Consider the following 15,659-nt stretch of genomic DNA (forward strand, 5'->3'; position numbering starts at 1 on the left):
AGTCCTCTTACTGTCCATCATATTAGTGAGTACATATGTATCAATACAAGGCAACTCTAGTTATAAGTGACCTATGATTCTTTTATCTGGAAGATCTAAAAATAATTTTAGACAACTAATGTACACATAAATAGGAATAGAGTTGAAATGGTCAAATGATTATATTATTTAATATATTAAGTTGATCATATTTGTTCATATTAAAAATCACATATATAATATACTAGTATAGATATTTAGTGAAATTCTTCACATGTAACTCTTTAAAAATTAATTAATTAATTTAAAAGATTTTATTTATTTATTCATGAGAGACAGAGAGAGAGAGGCAGAGACACAGGCAGAGGGAGAAGCAGGTTCCCCATAGGGAGCCCGATGTTGGACTCGATCCCAAGTATCCAGGATCACACCCTGGGCCGAAGGGAGATGCTCAACCTCTGAGCCACCTATGCGTCTTTTTTCTTTGTATATATAATTCTGTCTGGTGCCCTCCATATGCATCAAAAAACCAGCATTGATTCAGGCTGTTATTCAAAGTAAAGGAATTTAAATAGTGCCCCTTTAACTTTATAGGGACTTGTTATATCCTGTCTCTTTTTTTAGGGGAAAATCATTGCCTTGTATTGGAGTGTATATGATATATGAGTTGAGACCCTAGGATCATGATTTTAATCTCTTGACCCTACTGTTTCAAAGTACATAAACCGAATTCATAGCCCTATCTAGGACCCTTACAAAGGGTTTTCCTGCAGGAGCATTAGCTCAGAGCCCGGCTGACTTAGGACAAGCTCATCACTGTTCCTGAGATCTTCAGGTATATACTCTCAAGAAGCGAAGTGTAATGGTTGAGCTGGGGCTCTGGAATCAGATTGCTGTATTTATCTGTCTTCTTGACTGCTCTGTCTCCAGTACCTAGAACAGTACATATCAGACTTTCAGTAAAGTTTTTAAAAAATATTTTATTTATTTATTCATGAGAGACAAGAGAGAGGCAGAGACACAGGAAGAGGGAGAAGCAGGTTCCATGCAGGGAGCCCGACGTGGGACTTGATCCTGGGATTCCGGGATCATGCCTTGAGCCAAAGGCAGACGTTCAGCCACTGAGCCACCCAGGCTTCCCTTCAGTAAATTATTTGTGAATGAATAAGTGAATCCCAGTGTACCAGCAGACTATTCTAGCCATGCTATAATTAATCTAAAGATTGTCAGTTGAGTTAAGCTTGTTTCATTACTGCAAATATTGGCAGAGGCTTTATTTCCATAGTAAATGGAGGATTCAGGTTTATTAGTGAATTGTTCACTAGATTTACTCCTAGAATTATAAAGCTTTTAGTCACAGTTTCTATTGAACCTGGCCCGTAACATAGTGCACTTTGCTTCTCTCTGGTATTTCAGTTTGCCCCCAAATCTATACTTTATCTCTGAGGTCATTTTCAGTTCCAATTTCTGATGATTCTTCTGAAATTGCTGGTTTTAATTCCCAGTGCTCTCAAGGACATTGAAAACTGGTATCCTGGGCAGCCCTGGGTGGCTCAGGCGGTTTAGCACCACCTTCGGTCCAGGGTGTCATCCTGGAGACCCGGAATCCAGTCCCATGTCAGGCTCCCTCTGCCTGTGTCTCTGCCTCCCTCTTTCTCTCTCTTTCTGATGAATAAATAAATAAAATCTTAAAAATAAATAAAATAAAAAATGAAAGGTGATATTTCTTTTCAAAACATGAAGGCAGTTCAAGAGTAACAGCTTATACACTACTTATATAATAGCATCAATTGGCATGTACCAGGTAAATCCTTTGTATTTTTCTATGCCTTCTCACCCAAGTCCTGTAGGGTATACCACTGGAATGTGCCAGGCTGAGCAGAGTATAGCTTTGGCTGACCACAGTGGGCCCTGGTATGAGCAGCGTGGCTGGGAGTGAATGAGATTCTTAACCTGCTGGGTCCTCTGGAGATGGTCCCTTAGCTCAGCGAAGATGTCTCAGTCCGAGTAGAACATAGTGGTATGAGGTCAGTATTGACTTCTGTGGAAGGAGAAAGCAGGAAACTCTTGACTAAATAATTAGTGGTCGTCTAAGTTGATAGACTGGCTAACAGACACATATCCAAGGAACATGGGTTTGACCATGAGACGGAGAAAAGAGTCTTCTCAGGGTGGCTGTGGATACTGACAGGTCAGACTGTCCTCCCAGTGATAGAACCCAGTGAAAAGGTGACAGGTTAGGGGTCACTCCAACCTCTGTAGAGTGGAGTGGAGTATGAGTTTCCTCTAGTTTGACATTGAAACTTTTTGTCTTTTGTCCTTCTGTACCCCTCCACACCCTCTGCTATTCATAGCACCTGGTAGATACTCTCAACTGGTTATACTATGACTTGACACTGTAGCTGCATCTGTGTTTCTCTTTTATCAGCTTGGATTATCATCAAGGATGTTGGCAGAGATCTTGTGAGAAGGTATAATAAAAATAATAAAAATTAAATTATATTTAATTTCCCTGATAGCTAATGATGTTGAAATAAGACTGAGGAGACTAGGAGATGAGAGAGGGCCCCCAGAAGAGAATGAGTCAAGAGCTGTTCATTGAGACTTTCTGAATTTGTCTGGCTGTTGCTTAGTAAAGGAGGGAGGATGTTTGGCCCATGCTGTTGATGGTGCAAGATATGAGGTATAGCTTTCTTCCTTCTCTAGTCACACTTTGCTTTTTGTGTGTGACAGCATGGACAGGATGTTCCCGCTCAGGTTGCTTGGCTTGCCTCCCTTTTGGTTTTGAACCAGTGCTGCAAATCCTGATAGACTGCTTTTTTGGTAAAAGCTTTATTGAGATGTAATTCACATACCATACAATTTACCCATTTAAAGTATATAGGGGTGCCTGGGTGGCTGAATTGGTCTAGCGTCTGACTCTTAATTTTGGCTTAGATCATGATCTCAGAGTCATGGGATTGAGAGCCACGAATCAGGCTTTTACTCTACAAGGAGTCTGCTTGAGATTCTGTCCTACCTCTGCCTCCCCTGACCCCATCACACACACAGTGTCTCTCTGTCTAATTAATAAAATCTTTAAGAAATAAAATGTATAATTCAGTGGTTTTGTTTTTCTTTAAGATTATTTATTTATTTATTGAGAGAGCACAGGCTTGTGTAAGTGGGAGAGGGGCAGAGGGAGAGAATCTTCTACAGACTCCCTGCTGAGCATGGAGCCGAAAAGGGGCTCATCTCATGACTTACGATATCATGATCCGAATCGAAAGCAAGAGTTGGGCTCTTAACTGACTGAGCCACCAGGCACCTCTAACTCAGTGTTTTTAAATATATTCATAGAGTTGTACAACTACCACCACAATCAACTTTTTTTTTTTAATTTTTTTTTAATTTTTATTTATTTATGATAGTCACAGAGAGATAGAGAGAGGCAGAGACACAGGCAGAGGGAGAAGCAGGCTCAATGCACCGGGACCCCGATGTGGGATTCGATCCCGGGTCTCCAGGATCGCGCCCTGGGCCAAAGGCAGGCGCCAAACCACTGCACCACCCAGGGATCCCCACAATCAACTTTAGAATGTTTTTATTACCTGAAAAATGGCCCTTGGCAGTCACACCCCTTTTTCTCCTAGTCTGTGTACTTTCTGTCTCTGTAGATTTACCTCATTTGGACATTTCATGTAAATGGAATCATATAGCTTATGGCCTTTGTGTCTGATTTCTTTCATTTTGCCTGTTTTCAAGGTTCATCTGTCTTGTAGCATATATCAGGACTTCATTTTATTGCTAAATATATGGATATGCCTCTTTTATTTATCAATTCATCAGGTGAATACTATTTAAGTTGCCATTTTTGGCATTATGAATAATGCTGTTATGAATATTTGTGTGTTTTTCTGTGGACATATGTTTTCATTTCCCTTGGGAGTAGAATTGCTGGATCATATGGTAACTCTGTGTTTAACCTTCTGAAGCATTGCCAGACTGTTTTCCAACATGATTGCACCATTTTACATTCCCACTAGGGGTGTATGAGGGTTCTAATTTTTTCACATATTTGCCAACATTTGTTGTCCTCCATCTTGTACCTGTAGCCATCCTAATGGGTACGAAGTGATATCTCATTGTGGTTTTGACTTTTCACTTTTTTTTTTTTTAATAGGCTCCATGCCCAGCATGGAGCCCAGTTTGAGCCATGGAGCTCAAACTCATAACAGTGAGAGCAAGACTTGAGCTGAGAACAAGATTTGGATGCTTGACCTGGATCCCCCACTGGAGTTTTGATTTGCATTTCCTTGATGGCTAATGATATTGGGCGTATTTTTATGTGTTTATGAGAAATGGCTATTCTGATCCTTTGCCCATTTTATTTTTAGTTATTTATTTATTTTTACTAGACTTCATACTCAGCATGGAGCTTGGTGCGGGGCTTGAACTCACGACCCTGTAATCATGACCTGAGCTGAGATTAAGAGATTAACCGACTGAGCAACCCAGTCATCCCCACCCCCACCCCCACCCCCATTTGCCCATTTTAAAATTGGGTTGTCTTTTTACTATTCAGCTATGAGAGTTCTTTATATATTCTAGATACAAATCCCTTACCAGAAAGTGCAACTGTAGATTTTTTTACTTTCTTGATGGTGTCCTTTAAAGCACAAAAGTTTTCAGTTTTAATGTTGTTCAACAAATCTTTTTTCTTTTACTGCTTGTACTTTTGGTGTCATATCTAAGAAGGCTTTGCCTAACTCAAGATCACAAAGATTTAATCTTATATTTTCTTCTAAGAGTTTTATAATTTTAGTTCTACATGAGGGCTGTGATCCATTTTGAGTTAGTTTTTGTGTTTAGTGTGAGGAATAGGCCAGCTTGATTTTTTCCTTTCCTGTATGTGCATATCTAGTTGTTCTGGTAACATTTGTAGAAGTAAAGTTTTGAACTGATCCTTTTGCTCCTCAGTTTCTGCCTGATGAGAAGAGAATATCTATCTACACTTTGGGTTTTATCCTAGTACCTAGTACGTAATTTTCCCACCCAAATAGTATATTCCACACAGCTGCAGTGATATTTCTTTTTTATCATTAGACAGATTACATCAATGCCAGTTTCATGGATGGCTACAAGCAGAAGAATGCTTACATTGGTACACAAGGTAAGTTAGGGTGACCCTTACAACTTGGTTTTCTGTCATCTCTCTGTGATTTCTTGCACCAGATGATTGTGTAGTTTTTGAAGGATATGGTAACTTGAGGTGATGTTGGCCACTAGATCCTGGCCTTTTATAAAGATTGGGGGCTATTTAGGAAGGCAGAGGGAAGGTATGGAGTTTCTGTACCAGATATGCCTGGAAACTTGCTGCATAGACATAAACTGGAGATTTGAACATACAACACTACTACAAGTTTTTGGACTGTGTATTGCCAGCCTCAGAGAATGGGACATGAGAATGGACTGGCCATGAGATGCTCTTTTTGTCCATTAGGAGGCCAGGAATGGCAGTGGGACTTCTCAGAGATTGAGTCCAATCTGAAAGGGTGTTGCTGTCCTAAGAGACTCTTGCTGGTCCCTGTACCATCAGAGAGCACTCAGTGCTCCTGTGGGCCCCAGTAGTCCTCTGCCTCTGCCATCTCAAGGAGAATACGAAGTTGCCTTCCAAGCAGGTAGGAAGAGATCACAACATAGGAGGACATAAAAGGCCACTCTATGGGCTTTAGGCCCTTGGACCATTGCAGAGCATGGCCACCAAAAAATCAGGCAAATACCTCTTTAGCAAGTGATCAAACTTAGAATCACCAGTAATGGACAAACAAGTATTATGCCTCTGTTGTGATAGAGCGAAAACTATAAAACATAACCTGTATTTTTTGTTGCCAGTTTTTAAGTCTAAATCTAATCATGACAAATAAACCAGACAAATCCAGATGGCAGGACATACTATAAGAAAACTGGCTTAAACTCTCTTCAAAGGGATCCCTGGGTGGCGCAGTGGTTTGGCACCTGCCTTTGGCCCAGGGCGCGATCCTGGAGACCCGGATCGAGTCCCACATCGGGCTCCCGGTGCATGGAGCCTGCTTCTCCCTCTGCCTGTGTCTCTGCCTCTCTCTCTCTCTCTCTCTCTCTCTCTGTGACTATAATACATAAATAATAAATTAAAAAAAAATAAAAAAAAAACTTTAAAAAAAACTCTCTTCAAAGTTCATGCCATGAAAAACAAAGGCAGGGAACTTTTCTAGATTGAAGGAGACTAAAGAGACATGATAACCAAAGGCATGTGCCCATCATTGGAGCTTCAGTTTAGAGGAAAACCTGTTAAAGACAAACTTGGGATACCTGGGGACTCTATTAGATAATATCATCATATCAACATTTAACTGCTTCAGTGTGATAATGGTCTTAATAGTTCTATAGGAAAGTCATTGTTCTTCTAAATACGTGCCCAAGTATTTAGGAATAAAATGTCATAACAGCTGGAACTTTTAAGTAGTTCTGTAATAAAAAGTATGTGTATGCATATATAGAGAAAAAAATGTTGTATAATGATAGCTAAAAACGATAGCTTTAGGGCTGAAGAATATGTGAGTACATTGTAGTATTCCAACTTTTCATTGGTTCCAAATTTTTCAAAATAAAAGTTTAAGGAGAAAAAAATGGATTCTTGATATATTGTTAATTGGTCTCATGGTCACAGGTTTATATTTTCCCCCTAGGAGGGACCACTCCCTCCAAAAGGAGTCCTTTCAACACCCTAAGAAGAAATGAGAATTATCAGGAAAAATTTGGGGCATATAAGATATGACGTGATCTGCCTGAGAGTGGAGGCTTTGTGGAGGAGGATGGCCTTGGCAGGGTGGGCTTATAGAGGGTAAGGATTGGCTCTAGGGTGCCTGAGAATGCTTCCTTCTCCGGATTTAGAAGGCAAAGCCATTGCTCAGAGTTGCTAATTATGCGGGATTGGATCCTTTAGGGTGGCTTTGAAGGCCCTGTCCAAAAGAAGAAGAAGCTCCTCTAAAAGTATGAGAGATATTTTGAGTCTAGCACGGATCACCTTTAGACAGTATCAGCACTCCCTTAGGACTGGAAGAGGGGGTCCTGTGGTGTGGAGAAGGCTCATTTGATTTGCCTGGCTAACTTTCTTGGCTGTATTCAATATTTTGATTCTTATTAATAATACTATTTCTACAAACAATATGTCATCTATTGAGAGTATCCATTATACATCAGGTATATGACCTTCTTCTATTACAGAGACTCTGCAAGGAAGGTTTATTAACCCATGAACAAACTGAACCCAAAGAGGTTAGGCAGTTTGGGATCATACAGATAGTAAGCGGCAGAGCCGGTATGTGACTGTATGTCTGCTCGATTCAGAAGTCCTTACAAGCCAAGTCAGTGGCTTGTGTTGTTTCCTCCATGTCCGCATAAACCACTGACTTGAGTGCTTCAGAAAAGTTCACTGTTAAAAGTAATCTGGGAAGAAAAGCTTTCTCTTCTAAATCTTTCTTATGCCTTGGGGGAAATTACGACCCCTTTTGGCCAAGCCTGAGTCTGAGTGGTAGCTAGGTTGTCAGTTGCTCCGATTGGCAACACCATTTTTGCCAGTGATGTGAATGTGGAAAATAAGGCATATGAGTGCTGCTGTGGTACAGGACGTGGACAAGGCCCCGGGGTCAGAGATGGGAAAGGGGGCTCGTGTTATCTGCACATGCGTACTACAGTAATGTACGTGCACTGTAGAAGACTTAGAAGATGGAGATGAAACTCACTCATAACCCTGAGACCCAGAGATAATGTTAATATTCTGTAGCATCTCCTTCCAAGCCGTTTTCTGTGCAAACAAATAGATATAGACATAGAAGATCTCTAACAAGATGGGCTCTTTCTATATGTTACCTCTTGTTCATTTGATGGTATCTTGCGAATACCTTTCCATAGCAAAAATAACAGATCTTACAATATCACCTTTATGGGCTACTTAAATCGAGGATATGCCATCATTTAATTTATCCTCTCTTGGTAGACATTTAGCTTATTTCCAAGACCTCACGTGCTTTTGGCAGTGTCCACTTCTGCCAAGAGGGAATTCTAGAATCGTAAAACACTAATGCTGCTTAAAGCCTTTAGCAAAAATGGTAGTAAAGCCAGCAGACTTCCAGGACAAAATCAACCCTTTTCCGCCCTTCTTCCCTGAAAGCAGAGAGGAAAAAGGACTGTGAAAGTACAGGGAATTATCCCAAGTTTGTTACTTCCTTGATTGAAGGAGAGTTGGTGATGCACAAGTATCTTCAAAGTTTCCCCGGATGCCCAGCCCTGTGAAGGTTCTAACTGTAAAAGAAGAGCTCAGCAACGTGACTCTTACCCTTAGCACCATGTTTGCTGAGACATGATTAATTCTCACAAAGTAAAACAACTGATGTAAGACCACATACATTAAATGATTAAGCTGTTGTGATCCAGTTGTGCCATCAAGAGCTTGCTATATTACGATGAAGCAAGTTTTTAGAAAGCTGCAGCTGGCCAGGAGTATCCAGAATAGACTGGAAGAGAAAGAGTCCTATTCAGAAAAATAAACCAAAATGGTATTACAGTAATTTAGACAAAAATGATGTGGTCCTTGTGGCAGTGAAATTGGGTCAGGAGACAGGGAGAATGATAAAAACTAAAAACAATCCAAAGGCAAAAAATCTCTAGGACTTGGTGGCTGCGTCACGAAGATAAAGGAAATGGATAATTTAGAGTTAACTCCCAACTTTTTAAGACTGAGTGATTTAAGAATGCCAGTACTGTTAACAGAGATGGGAAAGTAGAGAGGGAAGGAAAGCAGGCAGAGAAGGCTAATTTTGATGAGAGAGAATGAACCGCAAGCATGTTGAGTCTAAGGAGACCCATGATGGAACATTGAAGGGGAGTGGTTCTGTAGGCTACTCATGACTGGAAGGCTCTGGGGAGATGAAAACAGCTAGAAGTGTGAATATAGGTGACACCGTCTGGATGTGACATCAGCTGAAGCCCTGATCGTAAGGCTCTTGAGAAGGTATATAACAGTATTTCTCAAACTGTAACCTACCTACAACTGCACCTGGGATCATGTTAAAATGCAGATTGCACATTTCTAACACTCTCTCATATAACGCTGGCGCTGGTGGTTCAAGGACCACCCTGATTCAGCAGGGATGGAGGGAGAACAGGGAGCCAGCGTCTGTGCTTTGGAGATACTAGTTGGGGAATAAAACCAGAAATGCCTGAGAAGGAAAGAAGAGCTTCCCAGGGTTATGATCTTTGTCTTATCCTTTCATCCCAGGCCCTTTGGAGAATACCTATCGTGATTTCTGGCTCATGGTATGGGAGCAGAAAGTCCTGGTGATTGTCATGACCACCCGGTGAGTTCTTCCCCTTTCTTCCCTCTGCCCCCACCGTGTCCCCAAGCATGGGGCAGTCAGGAGGGGAGTTTAGCTTGTAGAACAATGAAGATTAGGAGAGCCATGGCAAAGAATTTGAGATGTTTTAGCTTTTTCTTAGTTGACCCAGAATTAACATAGGTTATGGTGGAGATTGATAGATCTAACTTGTCACAGCTTTAATCTAACTTGTCGAAGTTTTAATCCTTGGCTCTGGTGACCCTGTGCCAGTTACAAGCTATTCTGAGGTCCTGGCCTCATCCACTAAAGGAAGTATCGGGAAATGTGGGGCAATTCACTTTTAATTTGTTCCCCACTTCCAAAAGGCAGCTGTCTTCCTGGCTTCTGAGTTACCAGTTCCCCTTTGCTCTCCCCTTCCCTGCTACTTCTGACAGTTTTCCAACTCATTTGTATTTCTACCTAGAAGAGAACTGCAAAAAGAGAGATGGAACATAATAGGTCAGGCAGGAAGCTCTTGATGAAAGGAATCCTTTTGAAATTTTGGTCTACGTACCTGCCAAAACTTGAGGAACTAAAAGTTCATTAGTATCATCATTATCATTATGATAATTATAACCTATTTCAGATGAGGAGGAAAAAATTAATGAAAATGTTTGCTCAGTTCCCTTTCTCATGGCACAGTTACAACCACCTTTGCTTTAGAGAGGTGATAGTACGGTACCACCTTGGAGCACGTTGGAGCCACCTAGGAGCAGTGAGGTGGATTTTAGGCCTTTACACAAACCTCCTGCTGGCTTCCCAGGAACTGTGTCCTTCCCACTTCTCTCAGTCAAGGGCCCTTACTGGGGAAGAGAATGAACAGTGGCTGAGATACAGGACAGAGAGTTCAATCTGGCCCCCCATATTGGCTCTGCTGTCTCTTTTTGTCCACCCAGTATTTATCCTGGATAAGTGAGGAGTAGCAAGAGGTATCAGAAAAGGTGCCAGATGGTGTAGCAGGCACCCAATAAATGTCTTCTAAATGAGTACATGCAGAAACCTTAGCTGTTGCTGCATCTGTTTAGAATGAAGGTTTCCGCCTTTTCTGCCAAGAAGCAAGGTGTAAGTTAGAAACGATGCAAGAAATGACATTGCTGCTTGGGGTACAGCAGATCACAGGGACAGCAGCTCCTGGCTGTGGGGACGAAGGGTGGAAGGCTCACCTTGCTCTGTGTTGTCTTCAGCTTTGAGGAGGGTGGCAGGAGAAAGTGTGGCCAGTACTGGCCGTTAGAAAGAGACTCTCGGATCCGATTTGGCTTTCTCACGGTGACCAATCTAGGCGTGGAGAACATGAACCATTATAAGAAAACAACGCTAGAAATTCACAACACAGAGGTAAATCCTGGTTTCTGTTATCTCCCTTTTTTTTTACGCTGGGGGCTTTGCTGTAAAGAAAATCCCCAAAGGGAATAGGCAAGAATCCAGGCAGCTTATACATTACTTTCGTTTTTCTGGGAACAGGATCAGAGTATTCAGCTAAGAGCCAATATAGCCATATTGTCTCGATGCAACAGTGACATTACTTGGGAATAAAAACATAATAGGAATCTGGGTCCTACAATATAGGGAATTCCTATATTGTCCTCTCCCGACATTTAACCTTTTCTGGGTTTGCAGAGAAGCAATTGTGGAGAAAGTTGAGGGTGGTAGGCAGGCGCCTGCGTGGTGAGGATATCAGAGGGTTGAGAATCTAGAAAAGCTAAATGTATATGGTCAGGGGCAAGCAGAAATGACCTGTTAACTTGGCTTCTTTTCTCATCCAAGGAGCGGCAGAAACGCCAGGTGACCCACTTTCAGTTCCTGAGCTGGCCAGATTACGGTGTCCCTTCCTCAGCAGCTTCTCTCATCGACTTCTTGAGAGTGGTCAGGAACCAGCAGAGGCTGGCGGTCAGCAGCATGGGAGTACGAGCCAAAGGGCAATGCCCTGAACCACCCATTGTCGTCCATTGCAGTGCAGGCATTGGCCGGACAGGTAATGCACCTGACGTTGGGGCAGCTCTCGGAGCATCCAGAGGTAATAAGGGTGGGGGAAAGACAACAACACTCTTAGTTGCCAGTTTGCAAGAATTTGATCCATTGGCAGTGAATTGCCATGAAAAATTCCCCTTTAATGGCCGTTTGGCATCCCTAGCACCAGCTGTGTGGGCTAGAATGTACACTCCAGAGGCCAGTCTCCTGGGGGTTGGCACATCCCATCAGCATGATTATCTTCTGACCCCCTCACTGTCGTCTGGGTGTTCCAGAGAGCTCAGCTGGGCTGTTGCTTCCTTCCCATCCCCCTCCCTAAGGAGATCCCCACCTGACCTGTGCTCTCATTGTGGAGCTAGTTCGCAGCTTTTACCTCAGGGGCATGTGCATTGCAGGGACTGCTGGGCTTTCTAGTTCAGAGGCCCCTTTTGGACAAAGTCGGGAAGAATAGGTTTCTGTGAGGTCTCTGTGGAAGAGTTTTGGATTCTCTGAAAATTAGGACCCAAGAGTGGGAATGTTGTCATTCTGTCTGAGATTGAAGCAGGCAGTTCCTCTGTGTCACCTTCCCACCTACTCTTCCTGTTACCTCCATACTATCCTGAGAGCCAAGAGGCCTTGTCACTTCTCTGGGCTCCCAGCACTCCAAAGTGACCTCCTCTTGAATCCTGTCAGGCCTAATGCCCGCCGGTCCATCATGGGGCCCCTTGCTTTTGAGTGCATTCATCCAATCTGCCTGGGTCATTTGGTAGACGGAGGGATGGAGGAGAGATAAGTCAAATGTGACCATTTCTTTCCTTCCTTCAGGTACCTTCTGCTCACTGGACATCTGCCTGGCACAGCTGGAAGAGCTTGGCACCCTTAATGTATTCCAGACAGTGTCCCGCATGAGGACCCAGAGGGCCTTCAGCATCCAGACCCCTGAGCAGTACTATTTTTGCTACAAGGCAATCCTGGAGTTCGCAGAGAGGGAGGGCATGGTGCCCTCCAGTCACAACCTCCTGGCCATGGAGGGTCAGTAACTGTCCCACGATCCTCCTACGTTCTGGCCAGCCTTCCTTAAACTACCCTGGACACCGCTGAGCCTATAGGTTGCCATCAGTTACGCTGAAGCAATGGACCAACCTCTTTCTTGTGTCTCCTGGCGCACTTGTGCACGCAAGGCAGCCTTTCCCTTTGGCTAGATAGATGTGGTGAAACTGCCACTAGAAAGGGCCAGCAGCAACGTGTTCTTAATTCCTAGCACCTGCTATTGAACTGTGCCTTATTAAAACCAAATTGTGGCTATGGGTTTTTGCCAGGGGCCCCGAGGTAAGTGGGGAAGGAACCTCCCTTCCCCCTTTCTCGATGCCATTTTCCTTCTTGAGGTCTCGTTCCCATTCCTTCCCTTTGCTAGGATTTGATGGGGAGGTTTGAGGAGTATCCACCTTCCTTCCCAGAGAGCTTGACCAAGTTACATACTCTAGAGAACGTCCTGAGTGCCAAGCACGTTTATACCTAGGGCGTGTATTCCAGTCTTTTCTGTCATTCTGTGTGTATGTGTGTGTGTGTGTGTGTGTGTGCACACTTACGTGTATGGGTCCATATGTACGTGTGTATATAATATATATTGTATGTGATAATATGGTCGTATTCTATAAATACATATACACAGAGATACTCCTTTGTAGAATTTCCTGGGGCTCCGTGTTGCAGTTCAGGCCTCCTTGCTTCTTGGACCCTACTGTTTATCCTGGACTGGCTGGGGTTGGGGATCATCTCTCTTGTTGTCAGACTGCAGAGTGGTGGAAGAGGACACACATGCATTCACTCTTCGTGCTCCTGCCACAGGCCTTCATTCTTGCATAATGACTTCTCTCTCTCCAGGATACTGCCTGTTGGAGCCGAGAATTCTGATTTGTGGTGACACTGGTTTAACTCAGCATGAATTGCCCTTATCTAATGATTTTACTCTGTTTACTTTGCCAATTTGGGGAATAGACCTCCACTGTGATTCCAGACCCCCTTTTCCTCTCCCTGTCCCTTGAGGGTTGGGGTCTGGGAGTGAAGATGATCTCACTGAGCAATTAGAGCCAAGAGCAATTGGTACGAAGTCTTAAAAGGAAAGGGAGGGACCCCAGGTATGAGAGAGAGAAAACTACTAGGAGAATCCCTCCTTCGGAGAATGAGCTGGGACCCCTTTTTCTTTTGCTAGAAAGTTCCTTTCCTTATGCAACTTGGCCCTGTCCACTCAAATGCCCATCTCTTCCTGCCTAGCAGCCTGCCAGATCTTGGACTCAAGCTGGGTGGGCTCTGTGTCAATAAAAAGCTTAATCCCCCCCCCCCCCCCCCCACTGGGTGAGGCAGTTGCCTGCCTGCAATCACTGTTTACTCTCTACTCACCCATCCTGTCCCTGTCTGCTCCCAGCCTCCCCTACCTGATGTGCTAGGGATAGAATCAAGAGTTCCCAGCACTCCACATCCCTGAGAAAATCCCAGGAAACCCTAAACCTTCTCCCATCACAGATGAGGTTGGCAGCTGATCAGACCTCGATAATTTTATACTGTAATAAGCTCTTTGAATGTATATATTCTTATTTTTACAATCTTTTCATTTTGTATTTAACGTCAATGGACTGAGTCAGATTCAGAAAATAATTGTAAATGTTCATATTCAATATCTTATAGCGATACAGTTTTGTATTTACATATAAATATACCGACATGATCAAACCCTTTTAGCTTCATCAATTTAGTAGCAGTCTGGGCCGGGAAGGTGAGAAGGGGGTCCAAGAGCTGGTTTGGGAGGGATGGGGAGGCAGGGAGGGACCCAAGGCCTGGTTATCTGAGACTTTGAGTTCTCAGAGACATCTACTTTATCCATAGGTCATGGCCCTAGCTCTGGACAAGCAAAGGGAGCCACCAGTTGAGTGCTTGCTGGTGCCAGTCTCTATGCTTGGTGCTTCTCCTGCCCATTACCTCATTCAAACCTAACAATAATCCAGTGAGATTATTAAGCTTACTCCCTCCTATTTCTATATAGATGAGGAAGGTAAGGTCCAGAAGGTTATGGTGATTTGCTCTGGAACTGGAGCTCAAGTTGGTTTGCTCACAAAGCCTTTGGCCTCTTCACTGTGTTGCTCTCTTTCAAAGATCAAGATAGTGTTTTGTCCTTAGAAGCCAGAGGGATGTTTTTTTTAATTTTAATTTTAATTTTTTTTTAGTTCTCCTTTCAGAATATGAACAGTTCTTAAATTTGACGCAGTTGATCCTGAGCCCATGCTACATGTAGAACCTCCTGGTGTAGGGTCCTGAGGTCTACAGAGCACCACAGGGATCATTGTCCCAGGGAAGCGCCATATATAGGGGTACACTGGTCTTTGTGGGACGATCTTGAGTCATTCATGTGCATCTCTCTCTTAGGATGGAACCAGAAGCTTTGTCCCTGTAGCACCATGCTCCTTGCCATGTAGCTACTCCCTGTTGACCAGTGACAGCCTGCTCAGTTGGGGCAGTTCTGGCCTGGAGTGTGCAAATATTGGGGTGTTGTTTAATAAAAGTGTTAGCTAACATCTACTGGGTCCTTAATTCTATTCCATAAACTGTTCAAAGTGCTTTGTAGATTCTATTCACCACCCTCAAAGCAGTCTTTTGAGGTAGGTATTGACAACAAAACTCAGGCACAGGAAAATCTGATTAGCCAATCAAGAACCCAGATCATCTGACTCGAAAGGACCTGTTGTTAACTCTTTTAACTAGACTCCCTCTAAGGATCCACGTCAAGTTTCTTACTTCAGTCAAGAGCTGAAGTGTAGAACAAAAGATTAAGCTCTTTCTCTGGATGAGTCTTTGTTCTTTTGGGGGCAAGCAAGCATAGGAGGTGAACAGAGATACTTGGAATCTGGGAAGTCAGAGGGGTTTTGTGCAATGAGGAGGAGCCAGGATTAATGATAGATCTGAAGGAGATAGCCTTGAACTATCTTTCGTTTGAAGAGGCTGTAACCAAACTGCTCTGCAAATTCAGAAGTTCTATGGGAATTGCACATCTGAGGATTGGTGAGGTTATGACTTGCAAGAGCTCCATTAAAACACCAATTCCTGTGTCCTGCCTGGTAGCTGGTTGAGTGACAGCATGAGCCAGGCCAGAAGCACTGTCCTAGTCTATGTTCCTGACTCAGGAAGGTTAGCAAACTGATGTTTCCTAAATCTGAGAGCAAGAGAGAACTGGCTTTCCCCTGCTGCCATAGTTTACTTGTACCTTTTACCATTGTTGAGTGACTACCCAAAGTGTGAGCCTACCTGTACTAGGTATTTAAAGAGGGAAAGAAAGGGGAGGACAGA

At 43.3% G+C, this 15,659-nt stretch overlaps 1 protein-coding gene across 3 annotated transcripts in view; it reads left to right on the forward strand.

Moving 5' to 3' along the window:
• Window positions 1-14,890, forward strand: part of PTPN9 (protein tyrosine phosphatase non-receptor type 9) — a 75,317-nt gene extending 60,427 nt beyond the window's left edge. For all 3 annotated transcript variants that reach the window (XM_041744066.1, XM_041744064.1, XM_041744065.1), the window contains exons 9-13: window positions 5,065-5,131; window positions 9,278-9,356; window positions 10,559-10,709; window positions 11,139-11,346; window positions 12,147-14,890. In XM_041744066.1, the coding sequence (XP_041600000.1) occupies window positions 5,065-5,131; window positions 9,278-9,356; window positions 10,559-10,709; window positions 11,139-11,346; window positions 12,147-12,361 (720 nt within the window). In that variant the 3' untranslated portion in view covers window positions 12,362-14,890. The remainder of the gene's footprint in view (window positions 1-5,064; window positions 5,132-9,277; window positions 9,357-10,558; window positions 10,710-11,138; window positions 11,347-12,146) is intronic.
• Window positions 14,891-15,659: the final 769 nt, after the last annotated feature.

Source organism: Vulpes lagopus, chromosome 2 (genome assembly GCF_018345385.1).
Source record: "Vulpes lagopus strain Blue_001 chromosome 2, ASM1834538v1, whole genome shotgun sequence".
In the NCBI taxonomy this organism is placed as follows: domain Eukaryota; kingdom Metazoa; phylum Chordata; class Mammalia; order Carnivora; family Canidae; genus Vulpes; species Vulpes lagopus.